Genomic DNA, 22,520 nt, shown 5'->3' on the forward strand with positions numbered 1-22,520 from the left:
CCTCACTCTATACTCACCCTGTCCTATCCCTTCCCTGCTTCTCTGCACTAAGACTTTCTTGTTCACCTGCTCCTCAAACTACCTCCACCCCACCCTCAGCATGCATGACATCCAAATCCTGACAACCTACACTGATGTGCTTGCATTCATTCTTTTGTCTGTCTGTATCTATAGAATTCATACATTTAGTACTAAGCTCCTCAAGAAAGGAGATGAAAGGTAAATATGGGAAAATGTAAGTCTTTCTTTTCATGACTCCTGGTTGTTTCATACCAACGTGTGAAACAATGGTGTTAGCTTCAGCTAACAAGAAATACCTGCTGCAGAATGAACCGCTTGCAGGAAGAGGAATTTCATGTTTATCTCCCTTTACTTGGCAGCAAGGTTGTCCAGGACTTTGAACGCGCCAGTTCTAGTGAAGACCAACCACACCAGAACCAGCGAGCCATGACCACAACTCGTTGAGCCCGGAACTTGACACTGCTACAATACACATTTCTGGTAACAAGGTAACTTACCATAACAGATAGGGAAAAAAGAGAGTACATGCTCAAGAACCCTAACAATACTGTCCTGTAATTTATCTCATGTAAAAAAAAAAAAAAAAAAAATCCACTGCGGTCGACATGAGTCGAGACAAACATCCAACTTCATGTTAGAGCTGAAACTTTTTGGTTAATTTGGAATCTCCCTGCTGATTTTCCAGCAGTCTGAACAGAAGGGAAACTGTTGCTGTATTACAAACGCTGAATGCTTTCATATTCATTCTGCCAGTATGAGCTGATGCTACGGCTCAGTCGCCCTCCAGGAGCCCGTTCGATTTAATCTATTCTAGACAACTTCCATCCACTCCTCTTGAAGTCCTTTCGCTCTGTCACTCTCCTCCGTCCTTTCTTTTTGCTTCTATCTTTTTATTGGCCACTTCATCACCCTTATACTGGTACTCCTCCCTCCTTTATCTTTTCTGTTTAGTGTCTGATCTCAATGTCGTCTTCCACTATCAGGTCAGTTACATATATCTTGCTTGGTTTGTTCCTTTTCCCCTTTGTTCTCCTTCAGTCTTGATTGAGCCATACCCTAGAACTTCGCCATCTTCCTCTGTGACTCTCCTCTCTCTCTTCCATTCCTCACTGGCTAAATGCCACTTCAGCTAAATCATGTCTGACAATTCCTCAATTGAGGCTGAGACATTAGTAATGAGGGAACTTCATATGCCCCCAAAGGCATCCAATACACACCTGAGCACAAGGGACAAGAATACAAACAGGATATACACACTCAACTGGTCTGTCCCATTCGGATGCATTAGGAGAGAAGGCGGCAGTCGGAGCAGTTGTTACTGGAAGCGGCGTCAGCTCAAACTGATCCGAGGTATCGACAGACTTGATTCATCACACTCAGCTGCCACGAGCTGCTTGTGGTCACATAAAAGTAAAATAAAAATACAAACTCAGCTTGTGTGTACAGCATGTAGTTTTTGTGTTCTAGTCCATGTATCAGTGTAAGATTACCCCCGGTAACAGCGTGACCCTTGTACACTGACGCCCACTGAGGGGCTTTTGTTCCCTCTGTCAAACCTGTCAGGCTGCCAATCACTGGCTCAAATGGTTCTGCAGTCTGCCGAGTACAAGTAATGAGCTTATTGTAGCAAGGGACTGGCTAGTTGGCTCTATCAGAGTTTTTTACATGACATACATCCCACAAACTATTATGTAGAGATATATCACACACAGCACTTACACCGTGGTTACACAACATTATCGTCACTGCTTCGGTTTCTTGTTACTTAAGGTGGTTACTTGGAAATGAAGTCATTTCTTACATCTCTCAGGCTTGCAAAGAGGAACAGAAACTATGATAAACAAAAACTGCTTGGTTGTCTCTGTATAAACGGCAGCCTGTCACATGAAGTGTTGTGTTATTTATTTTTGTTTCTGTTGTTTTTTCTCCATATTGTTACATAAGAAAAAGAGGTTCCTTGAAGCTCATGAGCTCGTTCATATGGACAGTCTATATCTATCCAGGTGGGTGTTCTGGGTCCTGTAATTTTTTGCAGATCAGAGATCCAGCCTGTATTGCTACCGCTGGCGCACAAAAAAGAAGAACTGGTTGAGTGAAGAAGAAGAGGACGGTTGGAAAAAGGAGTGAGTATCCACCCCTGTGGAGCGCTGGTATATTGAGAGTAATGGTGTGTGACAGTGAATGTCAATCTATACTGCTTGTGGACTACTGGGGATGAAGTTATGGAATCCTCATGGTGTTGGAACTCGGAAGTGCTGCGTTTTCATGATTCTCTCATAATGCTGGATTGTGTTAAAAGTCCAGCTTAAATCAATGAAAAGAGATTGGCTGTAGTTTCTGGAGGCATCCAGGTGATGTAGCAGACAGAGAGTATGAATATCCTACTACAACTAAAATATTAATAGCAAGGGGAATTTGTAAAGTGAATCAATGTGCCAGATCTCTCTATCTCTATCTCTTTTACACACACACACACCCACACACACAAACACACACACACTTACTTACTTTAGGTCCTGGAAGGGTTCTGCCCTGACATGTGACGTCTCTACAGAATGGCTAAACACCACACCTTCATTCCCTGAGGAGAGGATGAGAGTCAGTGAAAGGTAGGAAAGAAGAAGCCATCTCAAATGTGAAGAAAACATTACATCAGCTGTAACATTTCTGGCAGACAGACAAAATACAGGAAACAAGTCCAGCTCAGCCTTCTACTCTGTGGATAATGTTCAGATAGATTTACTTCATTGGTAAAACTTTGCACCAACATATAACAAAAGCAAAGATGTGGAGGTTGGAGTGGGTGGACATCTCGATCTCTTGAGTTTTTGCATGTTTTGCCTCATAAAAGCCATCAGACGGCACTGATTTTCATTAGCATTGGTTTCATTAATATTCATAAGCAAACATTGCTTGATATTCTGAAAAAAAATAGTCAAATCTGTTAAAAAACATTCTACCAAGAACACATTTTCTTGATGTAAAATTCTTCCTGTGATTTATTTGGTCCTACACAGGGGCTGGTTAATGCTGAACTGCCTCGGCCTTCGAACACCACTGCTTTAGGCTATGCACAGCTAAAAGCTATCATTTGATTGAAGATTAGGCAGCACACCTAAAATTTGATTTGGAGATTTACAATGAGGTGCTGGGGAGCAGATGAGGATTAATTCTGTTGAAACCAAATTTTCGGAGGTTTGTTCCAAGGCCCATAGAACACTGGGTGAATGTGCATGAAGACGGCTGGATGTGGGTAAATGGGTGTTGCGCTTCTCACGTCTTCAAGTATACCTTAGCAACCGGGCCGCCTTTGGCTCTGATATTTACAGCTGATGCAGACTTTCCTTGTCTTGTATTGAGTGAAGTGTACACAACATCCATGTGCACACAAGTGTTTGCAAATTAATGGCACTGTAACAAACACGCTTCACATTGGGTTCATACTTTCACAGACAGCAATGAACCAGTAGTGCCTCGGAAGTAGACGTGGCACCGTGATTGCGCGGCGACAAAAGGCTTCTACAAGTTTCCATGGTAGCCTGGCAGTCTTTGTTGAGGAGCTTTAAATATTGCATGTGTTTGTGGAGAGATATGTAAACAATCTCAAAGTTTACAACGTTATTTAACTGTTAATAAATATAGATAAACAAACAGGAGCGTCGTTTGGCACCAGTAGACCTCAGCACATGAGCAGAATGGATGTTTTCATATTCAGAACGCTTCGGTCTCTTTTCTCTCACCTCCATCAAAAACTAACGAATGCCTCAAGACTTCCACTCCTTCAGCCCTCCCTCCATCATCTGCTGCCTCATTCCCTCAGAGTGCCTCTAATGGACAAGTCTCCCCAATTACCTGGTCTTTCGTGTGCGTGTGTGTGTGTTTGGATTGTATTTGTATAGTTCACCTTGAAAGGTGAATCTGTGTGTTTTGAGTAAATGCCTTTTCTGCTGTTGCTGGAAAATGGAACCATTCAAAATTACCAGCACAAATGCACACAGAAACAAAAAACTGCCTAGCCACATTCTTCTACTGGATACTCTTTCTCCTTTAAGAAGGCGCTGGGTAAATGACACATATAAATATATGTGGCAGAATACAAAACAAGCAGCGGAACTCAGAAATTAACCCTCTTATTTTTCAATTTCACTTATATTTGTCTTCCTTCTTGTTTTCTTTTGTGAATCATAAAAATCTTTTCTGCTGGCTTATAGAGGCTGTTTGTCCTCAAGTGAATTTTACAATTTATTCAATTGCACCCATGAAACACAAGCTGGCTTCTATGCCACTTTAGAGAGTTTTGTTTGTGTACTTCCAGTATTGGCAGGCAGTGAAAAGGGGAGAAAATAGTTTTGGAGATAAGATCTAATAAATGTTGAACAACGGAACAACATTTAGTAAAACAAACACAGCGCTGACGAGGGTTCAGATCAGAGGAGGAGCAGGTACAGAAATGAGCATTTGGAAATGTGATGGTATGAAGTAGCCTGGTTACATTTCCAGGGAGGCGCATGTCACACTAAACTGTACTATAGGCTGCGGTGTAGAATAAGTGGCTACGTATGTAAGAAAAAAAGCAGAAGTGTAAAATAAGGATTAGTCTGAGCCTGATCCTACACAGCTGTTGAAGCTGCTCTGCATAAACAGTTAGTAAAATGTCGCACCATCCTGTTTCCATGAGTGCAGCCCTAAAAAACAAAAACCTGCTGCTACTAGTGGAGAATAACTGTCTATAAAATGTGAAAATCCTGTAAATTCCTTTTGAAAAAAATCAGAGAATAAAGGTTAAAGTTGGAAAGGTAAACAAGGGGTCATTTTGTGTGTATGGGAGAAAGCATCTTTTGTCGCCTTGGTGTTTAAGCCCACCTGTGACTCTGAGCTTTTCTGTGCCGATGCTGATCTCCTCTTCATCCGCAGAGAAAAGAACTCTCTCTCCATCTGCACTCCTCACCTCAAACCTTTGGCACTGGGCCTCCACCATTTCTGAGCCTAAGAAAGTGGAAGAGACAGGGGCATAGTTAGAGATTAGAACAGAGGCACATTCATGGCACATAAAACGTACCATCTGGAAGATGTTTTGGTCTAAAGCTCCTTACAGAACCATTAGAGCGTGAAGGTTTAGCTTGAATAACCACAGAGGAATTTGACCTCTGAACCGCAGCATCCAATTTTTGTAATGTTGTGACACCGGTGCAGCATCAGTAGACATATGAGATGTTTGCGGGACCGTTAGACATTATAGCCTGGCGACTAATGGCACCTGAGCTGCGATGATTATCAGGAATGAGATGTCACGTAAAGCTCCATTGAAGAAGCTGTGAATGATGCTTTTTAGAACAATTTTCTGTGTGTGAAGTTCATCGCAATTCAATTTAACTTCAGACTTACAACTTTGTGATTTTAGGACAAAAACCCTTAATTCTGAGAGGAGGAGGATATAATCTGATTGTAAATGTATATAGATACAACAAGATTTGACACTAAAAGCATTGACTAAAGAACAGGGAGCCGTGCTCAGGGACCAACTCCAGATCTCCAGTTTTTCAAAGTTTTGCACTTTCACAAGCCTTTTTAATGTTGTCATACCGGTACAGTCACAATAAAGACATTCTAGCCTACTCTATTTTTCTACCTTGTTTAGGAACACTGGCAGGAATATTAACTTAACCTACATGTCTTCAAGTAGAGGTTCTCAAACTGTGGGCTACCTACTGCACCAACACTAGCTGTCTGCAAGCTCCTTTAAGTGGTTGGAGGAATCCCAGAACTATTTTTTTGTTGTTTTGAAAATGAGGCATTAAAAACAATGAAAGCAAATCAGAAAAGTAAACACTTTTGAATGCAAACGTGTCATTTCATCATAAGTTTTGTATTTCTTTGAGTATTTTTGTGCTCACGTTTGTTCAAATCACACGTGCACAGCTGAACCTGCTCCTGCTAATGTTGGCAAGAAAATAATGCTAAACAGTGAGGCACAAGGATTGAAGTAGTCATCACTGTTCTGGTGGACTGAGGAAGAGCCTGGGAAGCCTTGTACTGTGCCAACCTCCGTGACAACAGTGGTACTTGGAGAGCCATTTTTTTGAGAACCACTGTCTTAGAGAAATGAGGGATGTGACAAAGGAAGTTTGGAAGTTATCACAATTTAATAAGTCACCTGCCAATGTCACATGAGACTATACTCGTTCTAATAATGTTAAGAATCCTTACATATTGGTTACCAAGCAGATACATGAAAATGAAGTACAGAAACAATGAAGGAATTTACTCTGTTTTAAAGGAAATAGAGTAGATCTTCTATGTCAGCAGGGAAAAAGCTAACTCAATACTCCTAAACTGGAGAAAAAGGTTGCGAAGCAATTTGTCTTCATCAGCATATACACGCACCCAATAAATTTGCTGATGAGCGGTTCTATTGCAGTTCAAGTCGTCCCTGGAGAACTCAAGTTGAAATAATGTACTTGACAGTTGTGCTCATGCTCAGAAGAAACCCCAAACAATAAAAGATACCACTACATCTAAGCGAAGTAAAATCTGGTCAACTGGACGTAAGTTTATCTTGAAGACGTTTCACCTCTCATCCGAGAGGCTTCTTCAGTTCTAGTGAAGATTGTGGAAACTCCAGCTTATAAACCTATGTGGTATAGCAGGTGTAGCAGCTATAAGAAGAAAGTGGTGGAACACCTACAGAAGCTGCAAAAGGGGGAAATCATCAACCGCTTGGAGTATCACCGCCTGTACCCCGGAGACGCAGTTCCACGGATTTACGGCCTCCCCAAAATCCAGAAGGAAGGTGCCCCGCTCCGACCCATTGTCAGCAGCATAAACTCCGTGACGTACAACATCGCCAAACACGTCGCCACCATCTTAGCCCCCTTGGTAGGGAAAACCCCCCACCACGTCCAGAATTCCATGGACTTCATGAACAAGGTTAGAGAACTCAAGCTGGACCCAGATGAGACCATGGTGTCCTACGATGTGACCTCCTTGTTCACCTGCGTCCCTACCGTGGAGGCTGTGGAAACAGTGAGGAAACGCCTACAGCTGGACAACACCCTCAGCAACAGGACCAACCTCAATCCGGACCAAATCTGCCAACTTCTGGACCTTTACCTGAACACAACTTACTTCCAGTACAGAGGGAAGTTTTTCAGGCAAAAACACGGCTGTGCCATGGGTTCTCCCGTATCTCCTATCGTGGCTAACCTATACATGGAAGAGGTGGAACAGAGGGCCCTGACTTCCTTCAGTGGACCCTCCCCCACCCACTGGTTCCGATACGTTGATGACACCTGGGTGAAGATCAAGGTTCAGGAGGTACAACCGTTTATAGCACACATCAACTCGGTAGACGACAACATCAAGTTCACCAGAGAGGATGTGAAAGACAACCATCTGCCCTTTTTGGACTGCGACGTCTACTTTCAAGAGGACAGGAGCCTGAGGGTGGATGTGTACAGGAAACCCACCCACACTGACCAATACTTGCTTTTTGACTCTCACCATCCTCTGGAGCACAAGTTAGGTGTCATTAGGACGCTGCAACACCGAGCGGAGACCATCCCCACCAGCGTCCAAGGCTGGAAAAAAGAACAGCAGCATCTGAAAAGAGCACTTAAAACTTGTGGCTTCCCAGACTGGACCTTTGTAAAATCCTCTTCCAGGTCCAGAAAGGAGGAGAGCTCCAGGAGGAGGGAAGATGAAGAAGGCAGGAGAAAAAACATAGTGATCCCCTATGTGGCAGGGGTTTCTGAGAAATTAAGGAGAATCTATAACAAGCACCGCATCCCTGTGTCTTTTAAACCAGACAACACTCTGAGACAAAGACTGGTTCACCCCAAAGATCCCACCACTCACAGCCAGAAAAGCAATCTGGTATACGCTGTCAGATGCAGTGAGGCCTGCACGGATCTCTACATAGGGGAAACCAAACAGCCCCTCAACAAGCGCATGGCCCAACATAGAAGAGCCAACTCTGGAGGACAGGACTCAGCGGTTTTCCTCCACCTCAAGGAGGAAAGCCACTCCTTCCAGGACGACCATGTCCAAATCCTCGACAGAGAGGACAGATGGTTTGAAAGAGGAGTTAAAGAAGCCATCCACGTCAAGATAGAGAAACCATCTTTGAACAGAGGAGGTGGACTGCGACATTTCCTTTCACCTATTTACAACCAAGTCCTTTCAAAGCTTCCCCAAAGAGCTCAGCTGAAAGACCCATGTGGAACGGCTGCTGCCAGCACAGCCCATTAGCATCTGAGTGGTCGGTGAAACTCCCTAACGACCACCCCTGAAACTCCCTGACACCGCACAACGACTGTCGTTTGGGGAGGCCAGGTGAGTCTCGGGAGGGTCGTTTCCACCACAAGAGCGCTGACCACTCCCACATAGTTCACTAGAACTGAAGAAGCCTCTCGGATGAGAGGTGAAACGTCTTCAAGATAAACTTACGTCCAGTTGACCAGATTTTACTTCGTTTCGATCTACGATGACCTGGATGAATGAGAACCTACACAGACAAGATACCACTACATACACTCAGCATGCTAGTCATATTTGTCACATGAGTAATTAAGATTTCCTTAACCTGCTTTAGATTTTAGCAAGAACACAATCCAAACAACCAGATTGATGTTGTTGTAGGTTTTTTTTTTTTTAATGGATTCCATTAGTGGACGCTTGTGGCTTTTACACTATCATAGTAATCAATTATTTACAAACGAGTTGCATGCATCAGCATCAGTGGTCATTAGTTTGTTGCTGTGGCAGCCAAAACATTGATGTTCCAGTGGTTTCAACCATAGTTGATGTGTTGCCGCTGACGAAACGCCTGGTAGCCAAGTCTTAAAATAGTTGAAAAATCTCCAGACAAATTAGCCAATTATCACACAGCGGTCAAGATTCCATTTGGTTCATTCAATGTTCCCTCATTTCGTGATTTGAAATGTGATGTGTGCATGTCTCTCTCCCTCGACTCCAACCTTTCACTGTCTTGGCTCCCAGGCTATTACAAGCATCAATTAGAGATCTAGAGTGCCTTGTCAGTCACAATCAAACTTTATTAGCAGCCATCAATCTGGGATTAGGCTCTTTTTTTTTTCCTGTCTCTCTCTTGCCGTCGCGATGCTGTCTGTTTCTCCCATCCTAAGCTTCTCATTCCTTCAGTAAATGTTTGAAAGAGCAAGTGAGATATGTGTACTGAAGAAGTGTTACGAATGCATGAAAAGACAGCTGGACAGGGGTGATAGAGGCAGGGCAAGTAGGGTGAGAGGGAAATGAGGGAAAGAAAAAAAAGAGACATGAAAATGAATGTGGATTAATTTGGAGATATACAGTGGAGTTAATTCTCTTCCACTGTTCAGCTCTATTCTATAAGGTAGCACAGGGTGCAGGGAAGCATATCTGTGTTTAATTCCCATCATGTACTTCTTAGTTAAGTGTGAACAGGGAAGATCAAAGGAAAGTGGCCATCCATGACACATGAGGGACACTGGCATTAGCATGCGCCTCCACATGTCTAAAGTGACCACTTCTGATCTCACTTGCTCTCGAACAAATAAACATGCATGTTGCTTATAGCCAGCAGGAGGAAGCAATGCACCCGCAAAGCATGAAGACAGACTTTAACAAGAATCTAAGGGCACTCTCTCTCTCTCTCTGCTGCGCCGATGATTAGACGGACATTGAACCTTTCACGTTATTTCTGCACTGAATCGGAGTTCATGGAGCAAATTAGTACTTTTGTGCTTTAAATATGTGTGTTCACCCAAAAAATCAACAGTATTTAACAACCAGATGTTATTTTTAGGGGAGAGTCACAAGACCTGGTTCCAATGACAACGGCCGATTTGCTGTGTCAGCTCACACAATCTGTAAGAGCTGCACTTGAAAACACCTCAAAGAGAAAAGCGGACGGTCAACTAGCGCCGACCTTTCTGTGCCCGCAGGAGTGGAAACAGTTCTCTATTCCAGCAGATGGTGTTTGTCAATCAAAAATGGATACCAATAAAAAATAAACCACAAACGCAACTTCAATCTCATAACATGGCTGCTTATAATCAAGAACATGCTGGAAAAGAACAAGTGCCACTGCTATTTCACACGTCTTCTCGACGAGTTGGTTCACTTCCATTTCTTTTCTGGTACACGGATTTGTTGAAGCTAACTGGCCAAATAGAGTGATTTGTTTCACGGACAGCCTCTGCTATTGGTATAACATGCTCCGATAGCTGCAAAAAACACAGACAGGCACCAGCTAGCGCTAACGTGCAGGACACACTGCCAAGGTTAGAAGGGCCACAAATGCTCGTCAATGACTCAGCATTAACCACGTGCCCACCTTGTCAGACTCTTTATTTTACAGGATTGTTGTACTGGGGGATCTTAAACAAATGTTCTACGTTCATACAAATAGAAAGAAATGTACTCTATTTATGCTGCTGTAAAGTTTCCTTTGAGTTTATGTGTAATTGAAGTGTCAGACAGTAATCCTCCAAACTACAAAACAGAGGAGGCTTATTATAGTTGCAGTCACACTGTGAATGTCTGTTAACACTGACATTAGGGAGAAGAGTAAAGCAGAAATCGCACGAAAAAGTGAGTACAATGTGACATACCTTCATTGTGTTAAATGTCTCATCACTGCACACTATACACTTAGATGTCAACATCACAAGTGGTTGCTTGTCTGATGATAAGTATCTGATCCTCTTTCTTCACCTTCTGAGTGACTGCAGGTACTCATAATTTAGGCTTTTGGTCATTTAATTAGCTCCAGCAAAGTCTCTCGCACCAAAGTAATTCTGCTGTCACAATTAACAAGGGGACTCCTCGTTAGGCCCACATGCTAATTGACGCTACTGATTTGAATAATCACTTCCTGACAGGATATTCTCTGTCGTCACAAGGGCCTATCTCAGCACGACCCTTCAGTAATAATACAGCTTTCAGAATACCTTTTTATCTTCTAAAGTGGAGCATTACAATAAAAGTGTGAGATCAGAACTTTCTACCAGCTGGAGCGTGTAGGCTGAGTTCTCAGTCTGCTGAGACCTAAGGGCTTTGCAGGCTGCATAAGACCTGTGACCACATTGTGCAAGAATCCAGCTTGCAAGGCTTCAGGCAATAACGTGAGTTGTAGTGGTTTGGACGAATCAACACTCAGTTTGGGTAGAAGGCAAAGAGAAATGGCAGATCATTTGCAAACAATGGCAGCTGCTAAACATGTTAGCGTGGATGCCACAATAGCACATTTGACATCAGAGCTGACATATTTCTTCATTGAAAGAAGAGCAAAAAATGACAATAGGGCCCTTCTGGTTAGAGCATGATACTCTCCATCAGTATTAGACTCTGAGTGTGCCTGCCCTTTGATGGGTTAGTTTCATGCCTCCATGCGGTGTTAGACTTCTGGGTTGTTTGCAATATCTCATACTCTTCAAATCTGCTTCAAATGTCCACTTGGACTCAAGGCTGGATTGAAAACATTCTGGGGTTCAAAGGTCAAGGTCACAGTGGCAGGCATACGCTGCGTCCAAATTGCCAAGTAGGTCGGATCGTAGGTTGCAGAGTAGGTTGTAGGCTGTCCGAAACCACAACTGGCGCGAGTAGCGACCTACTTCGCAACCTAAACTCCAGCCTAAACACGCCCACATTGTAGGTCGGTTCAGGTGCATCCTACAGTTCAACCTATGGCCCACAATGCACCATGGACTTCTTCATCCCCTAAAAACGTGTGGACCTGCAAGCCAAGTTTGCGCCACCAACAGTCCCATTCTTATGCAACACCAACATTTATAGTCGTTGTTGATGACTTAAAGTGTGTTCACACCAAACGCGACGTGTGTGAGCACACCTATACAGGTGCGTTAATGTGCTTAATAATAGAGAATGAATGAAGGGTGCGCTCACAGTGGAGTGCAGTACGACAGTCAGGCCAGCAGGTGGGGCTTTCGTTGGTGCTGTCTACCTAATCGCGGTACCTGTGCTCTGCCAGCAGAGGTTGTGTTTCACCACCAGTCCTCTTGGGTTTCCGAATGGTACCGCCGTGTTTAGGTTGTAGAAGTAGGCTGTAACTGTAGGTCGTAGCAGTAGGACGTAGGTTGCCCCTTGGCAATTCGGACGCAGCCATACACAGCAGAGGCATACAACAGGGATTGGTTTCCCTAGTTCATTCTTCTCTTTATATCTCAGGAACAGTGCATATTAATAAACATTTCTCCAAATATACCAGGAGTTGTGAAGAGGCTAATTTTCATCTGTAGTGCTCCCACAACTACGTGGAATAAGGACAGTTTAAAAAAAAAACAAAAATTGAGTACGCCTAAAATATCACAATGTAAAACTGAACAGAGGCATAGACAGTAAAAAGAGAAACACTTCAACAAAGTACAATTGAACAAATATGAAACAGCTGAGTGAAAAAAGATATATCACCCAGTTTTATTCACTATTTTGTTACTACAGATTGTAAAAGGTGTAATTCATGTAAAAAAAAAAATTAGGGGTGGAAGTAACGTATCTTTTACAGAAGGCCAGAGATGAAGGGTGGTGAGGAGTATTAGTAGTAAAAGGGGAACTCAAACACATATCAGAATCGGTTTGCTGCATGTTTATTTCGATGCTGCGTCGACATCAGCGGGACATCATGATTCTCAAACATTCCTTTCATCCCAACTTGTCAGTTCACTTCTGTTACTGCAACCATTAGTTTAGAAAGACCTTCAAACAAAAGATGAAAGAAAATACGTTTTAAACTTCCTCTGACAGAATTCCTAGATCTCTCACTGCGTGATTAATGAATAGAAGAAGTTAAAATGGTGCCTGTGTAACTTTTTTTTTTACTACTGAACATTAAAGCATTGAGGCCATAATAAAGTTATATGGGTTTGCTCTCCTGGATTTTTAATTCAAGGCTTTAAATTAGGACTTTTAGCTATAAAGGGATATGGTGCAGGAAGACACCGTGAAAGGAACGCTGGTGGGGGAGAAAAACAAAGATGAGTGTGGCTAAGCCAAGTAAACAAGGACTGCATGGGAGATTTTCCCAAACAGGTCAGGACGAATACGTAATTAAAGTAAGCTTCGGTGTGTGTTTATGCCTCCCTTGCAGCAACCCCCCGCCCTCCTCTCACCCTATGAGAGATCGTAGGAGTGAGTGAAGAATTGTGTGCCACTCAAAATGTTTTTTCTGGTCTTGGAAATAGGATTTCTAGGCACCCCCCCCTGCCAGCGTGATACACATGTCTGCCTATGAGGGTGAATACCACAAGAGGGGCATTCTGTGTCCTTTGGCATTGTGGAGAAAGTCAATCATATTTGTATAATCTAAATCACTCCATAGTTTTCCTGAGGTCAGAGTTCCGGGAATATGCGGAATTAGGGGGTTTTACTAAAAGATGAGGTTATATAACTAACGTTAATGTCCTTTCACAGCTTAAATGTTGATTTTATGACTGTTTATAAGATTTTCTGAACTGCTTTCAATGCTTGGCTGAGTCTCGCCCATGGCTACATCTCATTTCACCATTTATGAATTGAAGCGCAGCCTCAGATCCTTGAGTCATTCAACAGCTTAAAGGTCAGAGGGACTTTTGCACCATTCAGCAGACGCATCACTTATACCTTGTACAACACAAGCACAATATATGACCTGAAATGATCCATCAAAGAACAGAATGTGCTTTCTATCTTTCTTTATTTTCTGTCCAGGAATGAGTGACATAAACTGTTCAACATATCTGATCACCTCTCGCCCTCTTACAGGTGTGCACAAGTAGAATCAAAATGATCACAATTTAATCATCGCTAAGCCTTTATAATCCAGAGATGAGGACTAATGATTTGTATGGCAAGTGGACAATTAAATGGAGAATTTTCTGCTTTCATGAGAAACAGACGTGGACATGCAGCACGTCAATAACAGAGGGTTAGTGACAGATGATTGTGTACGTATTTTCATCTCCATCAACTGATGGGCTCCGGTGGGTAAATATAAGTGAGTGTCAGCGTGCTTTTGGTAGTGTCATGGCCACATGTGGAGAGCATCCAGACCAGTTAATGTTGCCACTAACAGGGAGACTTTAGGTTATTCGCAGCTGTTATTCTTTCAAGAAAATCAGGATTTTAGTGAAACGTAGAGATTTTTATGCAACAGATTTTATTAATTCATGTATTTGTTTGATTGACATGCTACAGTTAATACGCCTATGATCCGAGTGCAGGCTCCTGTTCAGATTCACGCCGAAACAAATAAATTGTTGGGAATTATCACATTTCCATGGAGCATTTCTGCTTTGAACAGTGCAGCTTTTCTAGCATTTTCAGCAATGGTTTAGTGAGCTAGAAAACTCCCAGAACAATATGGTGGATCCCCAACATGATGCTACTCAGCTAATCATATATTTGCATTTTTTGTCCATGTTGCAGAGAGAGAAGAGAAGAGAAGAGATGGACAGACGAGTGAACAACAGAAGGGTGAAAGGAAAAAGTGGAAGACTTAAATACAACTCTGAATCAAGTATGGCCGGACTCTTAAATGTTCATTCACAATGTCTCAGCGTTGATTATTAAAGCAGCGATGTCAAGTCCCGCTACGAGAAAAAAAAATAATGCTTTGAGTAATAATATCTGCTCATATCTGAAGTGAGGGCACATTTACTAAATGCTCCAAGATTCCACGATGATGAGATTTTCTTTCTGATTAGGAATTTTAGCTGGTACCCTCTGTTTTAGCTCTTTTGTAGCTCGGCGTCATAGTTAGTCTGTAAGGTTAAAAGCTGGTCTGACTCCAGAGCCTTGACCTGAGCCGGGGAGTGAACCTGTGGTGCCTTTCATAATTCTTTCATAACCATAAATTTGTAATCAGAGCACTTACTGATAGCAAAGCTGACAATCATGGCGCCAGCGCTGTCGATATGCGTAGCTGTGTTTAGACTACGTGAAGGTCACATCTGTGCAGGATGTTCTAGTTCGGTATTACCGGTAGTGCTCAACATTACTAGTGTAACTGTCTGCAGGGTCGGCACAGATGTTCTGGGGAGCTGAACTCATGAACATCTGTCATGGACGTCCAGTAAAGAGTCCAGTGTAAAGCATCTCTGAGTCTCCAGCCTGTTTCTTGTGTTCGACGGATTCCTTCATCACACAAAATTCCGTCACACTTTTTTTTTTATATAAAAATGGTTGAGACTGGTAAGATGTGACATAAAGTGAACCGAGGAGAGCACACAAGCTGCTCTGCTCTTTATTATAAAAAGCTCTGTTATGTACTTGAAATCTAAATGCAGATTTTGTTTTAAAGTACTTAAGTGATACATACGTTAATTGTAGTATGATTGAAATATTATTCAATTAAGTAATGTTATAGTCAGTTTTTGACACATACAGATGCCGATACAACTGCTAGGCTCCATCAGTACACCCCCCCCCCCCCCCCCCACACACACACACACACTCTTAGGTCTTGAAAACGCACATGAACACACTTAAAACTCCATGACTCAACTAAATCAGGCTCTACAAACCAAGCAGGCGAAACTCCATGTCTTTGTAAAGAAACTTTGAAAAAAAAGTGTTTTTAAAAACCTGTCAACTTAACCATAGCTGCAAACACACCCTTGGATTGCACTGGCATTAAGCCTCTCATTGGCTATGCTCCAACCATCATCAACCCGACACACACTCACACTAATACACAAGCCAAATAACTGTCCCTCCTAGTGATCTGATTACAAAAGACAAGTTCACATTCATGTATGCAAATTACTCATGTGTTTTATTAACTATCATGCATCCACATGGCACATACACCACCAAAACCCCCTATGTACAAAAACAAACAAGCGACCATGCAGCATGTCTGAAGATAAAATGTGAGAGCAATATAGTGTGTGTGTGTGTGTGTGTGTGTGTATATGTGTGTGTGTGTGTGTGTGTGTGTAAATAGTGAAAGCTCCTATTAACCTATGGTAACGTTGCTTTTTACCCACTAAAACTTTCCTGATTAGTAATTCAAACACGGCAGAGATTATCGGTGGATTAAGATGAGCATTCTGTAGAGTACGTCAGGCTGATATGCTTGTCAGTTCCCCTTCTGTCTAGAATGTCAAATTTAATGAATATTCAAAAGCCCAGTGGGCTCTTTTCAGTGTTTTGCATGAGAAAATGTTCCTATGGGGGATTTGTACAAAACCAAATTATGCAACACACAGCAAATGTGTGGACATATTTAATCAAATGTCTAGTAATGTTTCCTGATCTACTTTTGAGTAAATATTAAAGGCCCATTCCCACTGACTGGATGCTTGGGTGCGTGTCTTTCTATATTAGCACTTTATCTTTCACTAACATTTTCCTTCCACTTAAGTTCCCTTTGAATTTTGATATAGCAGGAGTGAGCCCTCTTGTCCCATAGCAAGTAAACAAAACAAAACAAAAAATTATCCACTTAAATTTGAACTGAATTGCCATTGCAAGCATAAAATGTGTTGCTGTCGCAGCAGCATTTTATCTCTAAGTTAATGTGTTCTATGTTAATGTTCCGCTGAGTCCCTTTCTACTTTTAAGAGACGTTTGGAAACTCAACTGTTCAGGGAACACCGAGGCACTTAAATCTGACCCTTCTCCTCTTTGTCCTCAGGGGTAGAATGAGCCAGAATGTTTAAGATCCAGCTCTTAGTGAATACTCAGCCCTGACAATGCGGAGTATTGAATGTGTTGAATGTTGAAAGATATTGTTGATGTTGAATAATTGGTTGTGGTTAAATCATATTACTCAAGAAAAAAACCCTGCTACTTCTTCTGCCTCTAGATGGCAACACCTCAGGCCAATCAAACTTGAAGCACTTTGTTGCACTGATTAAGGCTTTCCCTCCAGTCTAAATTCTTGCTTGTGCTGTACGTCGCTTTGGACAAAAGCGTCTGCCAAATGAAATTGAATAACTGGAGAATGTTTAATGCTTCATTTGAAATGATTTTACGTTTAAATAACCAGATGAGTGTCAGGGTCCAGAGGCAGTAAAGGAGATGATACGATTCAAACATGTACTTAATATCAGTTTCATGAACAAAAAAAATCACAGTCCATGTTATTGTAAGCAACCCCGACGTGGATATGTAATATATACCTGGTTTTCTACCTGGAATGGTGCGATGTACTAAAGAAGAGCACAACTGTACAGTTTTATCCCCTTTGATATAAAGTTCCTCTGGTCCTGTTTAGAGCCGGAGCTTTGATTTTGCTGCTTTGATTTTGCTCAGAAAACGTGTATATCTACCATCACAGGCTTTTTTATTTCAGTGTTGTCTGTTGGGAATAAATGAAGAACCTCTGTGAGGGGGAATTTAAATAAATTAAGCTTATAGTATTTATGACGACAGTGCCCACACTTGTCCACCTTTTCATTCAACCATCCTGGTTCAGCGAAAAGAGGAGACAGAGAGCTGAGCCTGTTTTTATCAAAACGGCTGAACGAAATGGCGGTGGTGGGGTGGGGGTTATCTTTGTCCTGTATCTTTGTCGTGCTCAGAAAAGGTGTGATACAGGTGATCATGCAAGGCAGGTAATACATGAGAGTTAAAAGCAGCTCAAATCTCACACTGTTGATTACTTAAATTGTTTTGGTGGTCGTCTTCCAGTGCCTCCAATTTCTGACCCAAATAACGACACGTGATTGGGACGCCGCCACCAGCATACACGGATGAAATGCAATCCTGTTAACTGTGCCAGTGATGTCTGCAACTTTTTGTCACGTGGACCTCAAATTAAAACCCATCGTGTTATTTTAAGACGTTTCTGCTGTCATTTTCAAACGCTGAGGCTATGACCATGCACATGTTTTGGCCACACACGTCCAACTACATTTGGTAGAGAATAACAGGCTTGTAATGATCCTGCCTTAAAGAGGCTTACATGGTTTAACTCTCATGATTCAGGCTGCAGTTAGTAGTGGCGTACACATGAGGCAACTTGTTGCAAAATTAAGAGTTGAAAGAAATCCACTTGAACTTTTAGAGATATGTACAACAAGGCCACATTCAAGGAAAGAGAATGAATATGGAGATAAAAAACAGTGAGTATTATTTTGGCACTCGGAGAGTAAACAGCATGCAACACCCTCATGATGCAACAGCAGGAAACAAGAGGGTCACCACAGCGTTTGAAGTGTTTCTAACAGTCAAAGAGAGAAACAAGCCCTCTGCCACAGCAAGTCTCTTCCAGGTATTTCTTAGAAAAGACACAGACAAAGATAAGCGAGGGAACAAATGTGAAAAGCAAGGGAAGGGAGCAAAGCACTTATCCTAATTCAACATTTGAATATTTGAATTTGCCACAGGTGGGAGGATGAGACCCATGCACTGATGGACACAAGTTATTTATTTAGAGTTGATTACAGTCATTAATATAGTGAGGAATGGAGGGAGGGAGGCAGAGGTGGGAGATAAATGAGTGCTGTTTGTCATCTGAATTCATCACCCTGATCTCTAGAGTCACGGCTGTGGAATGGAGGGAAGATGAAATGGTAGAAGAGCAGATCAGACGGTTGTACAACGGCACTCTGCATCATCCTAATTTCTCCCAAACAACTATTTGAAGCATTAGTAATAGCGGTACTGATGTCTCTTACATGGTGATGATGTGAAGATGATGAAGAAACTGCCGCTGACAGTCTTGGTTGCATATAAAAGGTTTACTGCAGTGTCACTGCTCTTGAGCATCCATAGAGAGATTCTTGTGGCCAGATTTGAACCTCCGGCTGCTATGCTGTAAGAGGCCCGACGATATACCACTGTATCCATCCCTCCATGGCATGTTAACTTAAACATCGTAAATATGTATTTTCAAAAGAAGAGGTCCTGCTGACCATCCATCCATCCCATCCATTGTCTTCCGCTTATTCCTACATTAAGGGTCGCGGGGGGGCTGGAGCCTATCCCAGCGTCAACGGGTGAGAGGCAGGGTTCACCCTGTACAGGTCACCAGTCCATCACAGGGCCAACACATAGAGACAGACAACCATTCACACTCACAGTCACACCTACGGTCAATTTAGAGTATCAATCAGCCTCGTCCTCTCTTGATGTCTTTGGACTGTGGGAGGAAGCTGGAGTACCAGAGAGAACCCACACAGGAACAGGGAGAACATGCAGACTCCACACAGAAAGATCCCATGCCTGAGCCGGGACCCAAAGTCCTGCTGACCATACATGGTAAAAACCAGTTGCAACACCTTCCTTACATACCAACCAACCTATACTTCACCTCAGTACTGTACCTTAGTTCAGCAGCTTGTGCCCTTGAGTTAAAAGTAACATCCTTCTTTTAGTTTCTGCTTTGAACAAATCTTCATAGAAATCTTGGTCTGAGTCTTCAACCATGATACACTCGACATTATTCCATCCATCTATTCTCTATACTGCTTTTCCATTAAGACTTGCGGGGTGGAGGGGATGCTGGAGCCTATCGCAGCTAACACTGGGTGAGAGGCGGGGTTCACCCTGGACAAGTCGCCAGTCCGTCGCAGGGCCATCAGGAGCAAATAGGGGTTCAGTATCTTGCTCAAGGATACGTGGACATGGTCATCGTGGGAAGTGAGGATCAAACCAGCGACGTTAGACGGCTACTCTACCTCTGACCAATGCCACCCTCGGCATAATTCATAAATTCAGAACAGAAAAAAGTTCCTCATCTTCCATCCGTGATGTGGGGAAATTCTATGCGCTTCTGCCAGTCACTTTGACCTTGATATAATATAACACAACTAGACATTTTCCTATCTAAGGGACACCAACAAACTTTAATGAAAGGCTACTGGGGAATAAGTTTTTGTTTTGTTTTTTGCGACTGGTTGCAAATGTATATGAACTGAACAGACAGCAATGGCATTATAAAAACTATCTTTCTCAGTTCCCACAAGGGGATTTTGTGCTGATGTAAAGCTGTAAGATACGAAAGACCAGTGGTACATCCGTGCTTTATAGCAAGCAATAAAGAGCGTATTTCCTGCTGTCCTACCTATAAACAATCCAAGCTTGTAAACACAAATAAAGTTCTTCTTATTGCTTGAAGGTGAGAGTGCTTTTATGAGCGATGTAAACGCAGAATAGTTTTACCATATTTTAATGTCTTTTTATGAAGACAAAAAAAAAAAAAAAGCGTTTCGGTTGGCTATAATTACCCAATATTATTTTTTGATGAAATTCATTGACCTTCTCCTCAATGCACCCCCCCTCCCCCAGCTGTCTGGTCTGTGTGTGCACTGAGAGTCAAGCCACACCTCTCCAGCCAATCCGGGATTTTACTGTGATTGTTTTGGACTGTAACATTGCATTTAAACACAATCATCACATTCAGGTGGCTGTAACTTAAGTAATGGCCCTACGTAGAATCACCTGATGTTCTTCTGTCCGTCCGTCACCAGTCTGGATTATAAGAGAGGTGGAGTGAGCAGGACTACAAGCCAACAACACAACACGCACAAATGTCATTCCATGGGTTCTCTTTCCACCATGCTCGGAGAACTGAAGCTGATACACAGTGAGGATGTGCGCCGCGTTCTACACCAGTGGCACAGACAGTAGCAGCCATTTTTTACAGCAGTCACACCGGGCACAGTTTTCTGGCAATTTTTTTTAAAGATAGAAAATAGTTAAAATTGGTAATTTGAGGTTGAAAATTGTGATATTATACGGTGTGTCTCCTGATGAGTCGGTGAAGCTGCTCTGACTGCATACAATGACTATTGACTGTCTAAGAGTTAGGCGTAGGCAAATGGACTTCTTTTGGTATAGAAGACGTTTCACTTCTTATCCAAGAGGCTTGTTTGTTTTTTTACAGATTATTTTTTGGTCTTTTTATCAGATCGTTACACTGAAGAAATCACAGGAAAGGGGAGGGAGAGGAACGATCACATGTGGAATAGGACCCTGGGCCGGAATCCACCACCAGTTCTCTGCGCTGCCTTGGCCAATGAGTTATGCACTTAACCGATGCGCCATCCAAGAGGCTTCTTCAGTTTCAAACTGACTACCATGACCTTGATGACTGAGAACCTTCACCGAAATTATTAACTGTAAGGAATGTGCTCCTGTTACATGTCACACACATCTCTAGTGTGTTTCAGGCTTTATAGCAACACACCTGCACACAGAACAGATTCGGTTCTGACTGAGTCATGGCTGAACCACAGACGATGCTACCAGGGAAGTCTTTTTAAGACAGACAAAAAACAAAGCAACCAATTTTGAAGCTCCTTTAATGCACAGCATGTACCTGCAAAGCCAGAGAGGAGGACGGCAGTTTCATGCTTGAAGTGATTTTATTATTGTTTCAAGCCTATACCTCAGTGCTGCAGAAGGATGACTTCATACAAATGTAACATCCATTAATACACATATGAACAACTGATGAAAAAAGTACTTGACATACTGCAGCCAAAACTGTGTGCAGATGATTACCCTTCATGAATTTAAAGTGCGATTTAAAACAGGGTCAATCACAAGTATGGCAGTATGTCCATACCTTTATTGGCCCTTTCATGGCTTATAATGTGTATTTCCATTCATTAATGCCCAGAGCTATATATATTTCAATGGCTCATTAAAACCATTGATTTGATCAGAGGACGGGAGCCTAAAATGAGGAAGATGCGCTGTGTGAGCGACGCTGATTGGACGAGGGAGCGACACAATGATTCAGACTACTTACAGCGGTAGCTTTGTGTTTCTCAGCCAGCCAAATCAAGCCAGTAAGACCTCACTCTGGCTGGAAATGTGATCACTGAGGAACACGATTGTTATGTATATCATTTGTTTCTCAGAGGGGGGATTTGCAAAGATGTAGATTTATAATTAGACTGTGTGTAATGGAACAACTGAATTTTATGCGAGGCTTTGCTCTCTGCGTACTAATCAGAGACCAATTTTCACCAACATTCAGCTGTTAAACTGCTACAGCAGCAGCATGTTTCTGAGAATGAGTGAAAGCAAAACATGACCACATTCTTTTAAATGTAATAATTCGGAAAAGGACATGAAATTCCTCCAAATACTCTTAGGAAAGACATCCTGCATTAACCGCAAATCGTCAACCATCTACTATCTACTAGTCTTTACAGCCTTCGCATTTCAGCCCCCTAAATTCTGTGCTTTTCCCACCCCAATTTTTGAGTAACATGAGTTGAATGCCAGAGAAATGAGGGTGAGTAATTCCACCTAGATAAAAGAGAACATAATTAGTGTAAGAGGGTAAAGATAATGAAGTGATAAATGCAGGCCCATGTTTAGAGGAAGGTAACAAGGACGGTGGAAAATTCATTCAGGTTGAGACAAAACATGAGGGCAATGCATGATTTAAAAAAAAGGTTGTGTGACAGGTAGAAATGACGTGAAAGAGTGAGGACATGGAGGAAGGGAACAGTGGTAATAGAAGGACAAGGAAAAGCGTAGAGAAGGACAAGGAAGTGGAGCGAGAGTGCTGTGTTCAGTTGCGGGAGGAAAAAGGGAGA

At 42.4% G+C, this 22,520-nt stretch overlaps 1 protein-coding gene and 1 long non-coding RNA gene across 6 annotated transcripts in view; one reads left to right on the forward strand and one right to left on the reverse strand.

Moving 5' to 3' along the window:
- LOC147257257 (zeta-sarcoglycan-like) overlaps positions 1-22,520 on the reverse strand; it is a 345,523-nt gene that overhangs the window by 45,181 nt on the left and 277,822 nt on the right. For both annotated transcript variants that reach the window (XM_086211072.1, XM_086211073.1), the window contains exons 5-6: positions 4,885-5,007; positions 2,530-2,602 (exon numbers count right to left, since the gene is read on the reverse strand). In XM_086211072.1, the coding sequence (XP_086067198.1) occupies positions 2,530-2,602; positions 4,885-5,007 (196 nt within the window). The remainder of the gene's footprint in view (positions 1-2,529; positions 2,603-4,884; positions 5,008-22,520) is intronic.
- Positions 13,462-21,078, forward strand: LOC147257258 (uncharacterized). Of its 4 annotated transcripts, none has more exons than XR_015117574.1 (4): positions 13,462-13,594; positions 13,780-14,011; positions 14,443-14,533; positions 20,876-21,078. It is a non-coding gene; the product is annotated as an uncharacterized LOC147257258 (long non-coding RNA). The 4 variants fall into 4 exon arrangements; XR_015117571.1 differs by having other exon boundaries at positions 13,480-13,594; positions 13,726-14,011; XR_015117573.1 differs by lacking the exon at positions 20,876-21,078 and adding an exon at positions 15,033-15,153 and having other exon boundaries at positions 13,480-13,594; positions 13,726-14,011.

Source organism: Aulostomus chinensis, chromosome 8 (assembly GCF_037954235.1).
Source record: "Aulostomus chinensis isolate RoL2024-O1b breed Wild chromosome 8, RoL_Achi_v1.0, whole genome shotgun sequence".
Taxonomy (NCBI): domain Eukaryota; kingdom Metazoa; phylum Chordata; class Actinopteri; order Syngnathiformes; family Aulostomidae; genus Aulostomus; species Aulostomus chinensis.